Below are 7,143 nucleotides of genomic sequence, written 5' to 3'. Positions count from 1 at the left end.
TTCTCATTCCGGAATCAAAAATGATAATGGTTGCCATGAGCCAAACAATGTAGCAACATGTTCAAGTGCCTCAAATCATGCAATCACAAGTACCTGGACTCTCTCAAGGAACTTACTAGAGTCGGGCAAAAGAGAAGAGAACCGCCGTTCCACAACCACATCATGGAATTGTTATGTCAAGTGATTCCTAGTTGATTCTGGCGCGTTTGTTTGGTCAGGTCATTCTCACCCATTCCCATTCCAGAATGGTTGTCATTTACATTCCGAAAATGCCCAACGAAACGCAATCTTAGTTGTAGTTACACCTGAAATCCGACAAGGCCCTGACACAGAAATTGTAGTACACCTAAAATTACATGTTTTACACTGCTCCCCTCGTCAGCCAGGTTTGTGGCTGAATACGTGGGTGTTCAAACGAGTTGGCTGCTGTTTCCTGGGACGCTAATTTCATGATGCTGCTATTTGATTGTGTGCCTCCAGCAAATTGACACTTTACAAGTTTCCGTGTGCCAACACTTCAACTGCACCTTTTTACAAGTCGGATGGGACGACCATTCGCCTTAGACTATAGTAAATTTCGTGTAATTTGAATTCGACAGGTGTGGAAATGGATATGATGGTATTTCTGCACTGTCTGGGGCACGTATTGGAATACCCTGGTCCGTTTGTGCATAGCTTTTTTCGTTTGTTTTCTTGAGCAAGAGCGTGGAGGTTTTCTGAAGCGGCTACTCTTTCTCTTTTGTTTTTGCATTTTTCTTCGTTTTTTGTTGTGAACTTGATATGGATTGTAGTGCAAGTTGGAAATTATAATTATTACGTTTGTGTAATTCATTTATCCTAATCGCCGTTTTTCCTCATTGAAGTTACACTTGGTTTGAATATACAAACTACTTTCAGCTTAACTCCGTCAGCTTCATTTCTGGTGATTGTCTGGGATATGCTAGTGTGAGCATTACAAGGAAGTCTGGTAGCGTCACGTTGTGAAAAAAGGCACGAGCAGAGGCACTGAGGAGGCAGTGGGCGGCAGATGGGTGGATGTGTTTTAGAAAAAAAAGAGTAAATTAGCGTATCCGTTCCCGAAGGGAACTCACGACAGCCGCTAACACCCGATAAACCCTAGCGGCAGATGCAGCGCCTAACGGTGGGGGTGAGTGGATAAGTCTCACAACCACTGGCACAAGTGCCGAAAACGACCCCATTCGCTGCATCCATGTACCCCTTGTGCCTGGCCACAAGTTCAAAGTTGACTGTGGGTAGCAGCACGGCTGGAAAAACCGCTCCCAGGCAGGACTTGAACACACACACACACCATTATTTTTGTAATGTTTTAGTGCGTGACTCACAACACGGTTACACCCAAAACAAAGCACAACCGTAGCTCACTTGTCCAGTACGCAACTGGTTGAATATTACAGAGTAGAGCAACACTAAAAGAAGATTATGGAGGTCACTGACCATGATCGCACTGGCACATTAAACAGGCTGCGCACAACGAAATTTCGTAGCGCCATAACGAATATTTTTTTAACGAAAAAAACTCACGAATATCCGCAAACCGGGAGGTTGCGCCCAACACGTGAACTTTTTTGTACTAGTGGGTCGACGCAGTGGCCGCGCGCGGAGATGCGAAGACTCAAGACAGGCAGTGTAAAATTTCAGTATTTTAGTACTCCAGGTCACGAAAAATATATTCGTGGATCTGCTCTGTTTCGGTCGCGTTGGGACAAATCTTCGTAGCACCTTTCGTTACTCTAGCCCGGACGGTCGACATCTTTTTTATTTTTTTATTTATTTACTTGAAAAAGCACATAACCACCAGGAAAGCTGACAAAGAAAAAAAGAGTAAGAGAGCTGAGAGAGAGAGAGAGAGAGAGAGAGAGAGAGAGAGAGAGAGAGAGAGAGAGAGAGAGAGAGAGAGAGACAGAGAGAGAGAGAGAGAGAGAGAGAGAGAGAGAGAGAGAGAGAGAGAGAGAGAGAGAGAGAGAGAGAGAGAGAGAGAGAGAGAGAGAGAGAGAGAGAGAGAGAGAGAGAGAGAGAGAGAGAGAGAGAGAGAGAGAGAGAGAGAGGAGAGAGAGAGAGAGAGAGAGAGAGAGAGAGAGAGAGAGAGAGAGAGAGAGAGAGAGAGAGAGAGAGAGAGAGAGAGAGAGAGAGAGAGAGAGAGAGAGAGAGAGAGAGAGAGAGAGAGAGAGAGAGAGAGAGAGAGAGAGAGAGAGAGAGAGAGAGAGAGAGAGAGAGAGAGAGAGAGAGAGAGAGAGAGGGAGAGAGGAGAGAGAGAGAGAGAGAGAGAGAGAGAGAGGAGAGAGAGAGAGAGAGAGAGAGTTGGGGTACAGTTAGGGGAGGACGAGACATTGGAATGGTGGTCGCCACAGTCACAGATAGTAGCAGTGCTGGTGGGCTACAGGCACTCCACTGACCATTAGGTCTCAGTATCGCCATGCCGGTAACGCACCAAGAGACAAAAAACGGAAGAAAATCTGAAGCGCAATACATGAATGGTAATTACAATATAGGTAATAGGGAGAGTGGTGACCAAGAGAGGACAGTATAGACCGTTAGTATGGGTGCTTCAATGCACATCACCAAACCGAGAGGTGCGATCTGGAAAGAACAGTGAGACGATCAACATGATGGGCTTCAAAGCACGTCCCAAGACCATGGCTGGTCTGAAATGTGTTTGTTGACACCTTTTTTAAAAGCTGTGAGTGGAGAGTGATTGGCCAGACGGGGAAAGACGTCCTTGGGGGAGGCTGTTCCACAATTCAAGGAAACAGTACGGGAAGGAACGTCGAAGGTAATCGGACTGGTGCCGGGGGGTGGTGTTTAAGAGCTGTTCCCGGTGCTGGCGCTGAGCATAATGCTGCTGCGGGTTCGAACAGTATCGGCCCGTGGTTTTGGGGGAGGGCGCATGCGTGTTAGACGGGGTGGCCCTTGCAGTCTTACGAATTTTCGTTGTGCGCAACCGCATTATCTCTCTTCAAAATCCGTAGCAGAGCTTAAGAATAGACTAGTGTTCTTCCTGAAGTTTTCATTCTGGAAAAATACTCGCCAGGCTTGAAAACAAGTGTTGCGTACTTCTGTATTCGTGCAAAATGTCACTTTCGAAGCCTTGTTGAAGTGTATCCGTCTCCAGGTGTTCGTGGCTCATTAAGAACTGACAGGGAGCTCTCTAATACTGGTGTGGCCATGATTGACCATGCACGCGCTATGCAGGCCTTGTATTGTTACTTCTAGCGCTGTGATTGAAGGTGTCAGATCAGATTTAGGGAAAAACTCAACTGGCCTTACAAAAAATGCAGCCAATTCATACTAGTCACGATCAGTTACCGCCACCATACCAAGGTCGTTGACGCTGTAAATTCTTTTGAAAAGAAATTTTAAAATCTCCAAAATTTCGCCCTTGGGGGTTCATCAGGGAGTAGAATAATAATGAAATGAAACTTGCTCTGCAGCAAACTATAATAGCGGAGCATTGAGACATTGAGACATTGGCACTACAGAAGGGAGAGCACGATGCGTTATACATTAACACTATAATAAATGAATGGAGGGGGCAACAAGAGGTGCACACTGGTTACATGGTGATAATCACACAAAGTGAGAGAGAAGCGTGAGAGAAGTGCCAGAGAAGTGTTTTAACAGGGGGCGCAAGAGAACGCAAGCCAGAGCGCAACATAAGAGTGAACCTTGTAACGTGTAACGTGGAAGTGAAACAACCGCACATGCACAAACTCAAATACAAACGCACACAGACACCCACACACACTCTCACACATACAAACAAACAAACACACACACACGCGCAAGCACGCAAACACACACGCACAGAAGTGTCCTATTCCGTTAAAGACCATCCCTCGTCCTCATTGATTTCGGGCCTTCTGTCCCTGATTTCAATCGCCTCCATTATGTTTCGGCTTGGGAGTGATGTCTCACGGCCCACGATCTGGGCGTTGTTGAAATGCTCGAACCCCGTCGCCGCCGTCGCCTCCACCACATCGCCGTGTTGCGTCCTGTAGTGGAATCCCCACGGGGATTTGGCCAGTCTGCCCCGTGCGCTGCCCCGTGAATTTGCAGCGTCAACGACCTTGGTGTGGTGGTGGTCACTAATCGGGATATGTAATCATGTAATCATGTAATCATGTACATGTAAGAATTTCTGTGATGTTCAGAATGGCTGTCCAGAATACTGGTCGTATCAAGAGTACATGGGGTTATGTACTCTTGGTAGTATGGACTGGTAGTATGCAAAATACATAATTGCTACATTTATCAGCAGCAAAAATTAGCTTGAATACTGAGCGTGCGGGTACATGTATAGCCGTTTATAGTTCTGCCCCGTATGCAGTAGTCTTATGTGTTAGCAATATTCATTGATGCCGTCCTTGAACATGACCATCTTTCATTTGGTCGTGATTGAGCGATCCAGGAACACATGCTGCACTTGGCGGGGGGGGGGGGGGGGGGGGGCTTGCTGACATTCACCTTGCATTGATCCTTGAGGCATTCACCATTCCTGACAGACGACAAGTGCATCATAATGGCAAAGAACGTTGTACCAGGAAGTGGCTTTCTACCAGAATGCCGAGCTTGCTTATACGTTGAATTGCAGCGCTCGAAATACCCTCAGTTATCAATATCCCAAGTGAAACAACATTACCTATATTAGCGACTATGACCGTATAGCTACCCACCGTGCAATACGGAACTTGTCCCGATCAAAACACTATAAAAGACACGTATTGCTTGTAACAGTCTTCACTAGGCAAAGACGGCGAGCAAGTGGATCCAGTCGTATCGCAAGGCGGTTATCCATAGTCAGTCAGCAGCAGCATGGACGCGCGTGTGGTGATGGTGCTACTCTGCACCTGTCTTGCTCTACCAGCGTCGTGCTATGACACTCGGGATGCCATTCTGCCCATAGACCCAGCCGAACTCGACAGGCTTCTTCAGGCACCAAGACCGTCGGAGCTAGGACGGATTCTGGATAATATCGGTGCTGTGTATACGCACTGGGGGCGTAACACCTGCAGCCAAGACTCCACACTTGTCTACGAAGGATTCGTAGGTGGAACATGGTACAAGGCGAAAGGAGGCGCTGCACAGTATTTATGTCTGCCATTAGTCCCCGAGTACAGCCAGTTCATTCGTAAAAGGCAGGGGAACTCGAACATCCAGACAGCCGAGCTCGAGACCAAATCCAAGCAGATACCGGCCTTCGAGCGCCAGAATCAACACACGCCTGTGTGCGCAGTGTGCCAAGCTTTCCGCCGTCCTGCTTACTTCATGTTTCCAGCACGCGTGACGTGCCCCACTGGCTGGACCAAGGAATATGACGGGTATCTGATGTCGGCCGCCGAAAGGCAGGAACGTACGGAATTTATCTGTGTGGATAGCGAGCCGGAGGTACTCGAGGGTACAAGCAAAAATGACAACGGAGCTCTACTGTATTTCATAGAGACCAACACCAGAACTAGTATGCCAGATACGTACATGGGGGAGAAGGAGTTAACCTGCTCTGTCTGCACCAAGTAACACAATTGCGATCCTGGGAACATAGCTCTGACCATCACGCCTTCCATTTGAAAAAACTACTCACCTCCCAGTAATCCTGATTAAATTTTGATTTTCTCACGCGCTCCATATCTCGCTACATATCACATGCTAACCCTAGGACGGCCACCACGTTCAGTACTCCTAGAACGACCAAACAGTGTCATTTGACACCTGCATATGATACATTTCTATGTCCATGACCAATATTATAGTTCTGTTGTCAGTGTAGGCTATCACTAGTAGTGGCATTTATGATGTAGACATTACGCTTTGCCCAGAGAACATTTTTTAGCTATAGGCAACCAAAGTACAGACTGTCAGTGTACGCGTATCGGCAATTGCGAAGATTGACCTCAAATACTGGAAAAAACCTTCAATCACTCGCATAGGATTTTCTTATAATCACAGCATTACAATAACAAGCAATGTGTAAACGTCACTTGGCATATGAGGAACTGTTTTTGGGAATGTGTGCTTTGGCAGTGGCGGGTTTAGGAGGGGGGGGGGGGGAGGGGGGCGCGCCCTCCCCCCCCCCCTCAACAGTTTCGACCTAGGTTTCGAAAAATAAAAGGCAGGCCGCCGGAGCTAGCTAGGCTAGGCTCGGGGCACGCGCGGCCAGAAACGATCCTGCACGGTAGAGGGGACGGCTCGATACCGGGACGTTTTGACAGCCAAATTTGTATAGACCCAAACCGATCATCGATGCATCAGCGTTGATTTTTCACTCGAAATATGTTTGTGGAAGGAAAGTGGCATGTTGAAGTTTGCTCTGGGGCCAGAGTCAATCGAACTGAGCCACTCCTTTGTGTTGACCCATTGCCTCCAAGTTGCCCAATTTTTCGCTTCAAAAAAGTTCAAATCAGAGGTGGCTCCAAACCGGACACGTTTTAGAGTGCACGTCAAATTCACTCTGGGTCTGAAATTAGGTAATTGCTATCGCTCCACGACGGCCAGTACAGAGTAACAATAAGCCTTGTGTGTGCTTCCATTAATTTTGATTGGTATTATTATTATTATTATGAACAGTTTCGCGTACTTGAGGACCAGCCTCTTTCCGCCTCTGTGTTCCTGAGCAATAGAAGGAGAGAGACAAAACTATACTATTATGATGATGACAAGGGAAGACATGGACTGCAAGGTACGGTTTACAAATCGACAATAAGCAAATAGCACTGAGAAGGTTGGGCAACTTCTGTTTCGTCAGTGTTCACTGTGCGTTTTTTACGAAGGCCTTCCACACTTGCCTGTCGGATGCCTTCTGCCGGAGGCTCTGCAGATGCGGGCTCCTCTTGAGTGGCGTTTGTCTGTGGACGCAGTCTTGCTGGATCTGGGTGACTAAAGTAGTCAGAGGTCTTCCTGGCTTGGCTGTGTTCGGTGGATTGAAGTAGAGTGCCATGGCTTGTTGCGGTGGTGTGTCTTCGGGTAGGCGTAGGACATGTCCCAGCATGGTCATTCTTCGTCTGTGGACTTCCTCGGAGATGGGCTGGCTCTGACATCTCCGGTATAACTCGATGTTTGTGATACGATTGGGGTAATGTATGCCCAGTAGCGAGCGAAGCTGTTGCCTGTGGAACACGTCCAGCTTGTCAC

At 47.5% G+C, this 7,143-nt stretch overlaps 1 protein-coding gene across 1 annotated transcript; it reads left to right on the top strand.

Moving 5' to 3' along the window:
- The first annotated feature begins 4,651 nt into the window (after positions 1-4,651).
- LOC135809937 (short-chain collagen C4-like) lies at positions 4,652-5,992 on the top strand. Its single transcript, XM_065323388.1, has one exon. It carries the CDS (start codon positions 4,831-4,833, stop codon positions 5,530-5,532), a length of 702 nt encoding a protein of 233 aa, XP_065179460.1. The 5' UTR covers positions 4,652-4,830; the 3' UTR covers positions 5,533-5,992.
- The last annotated feature ends 1,151 nt before the right edge of the window (positions 5,993-7,143 follow it).

This window comes from Sycon ciliatum, chromosome 1, assembly GCF_964019385.1.
Source record: "Sycon ciliatum chromosome 1, ocSycCili1.1, whole genome shotgun sequence".
Taxonomy (NCBI): Eukaryota; Metazoa; Porifera; class Calcarea; order Leucosolenida; family Sycettidae; genus Sycon; species Sycon ciliatum.
This window is presented reverse-complemented; position numbering and strand designations above follow the sequence as displayed.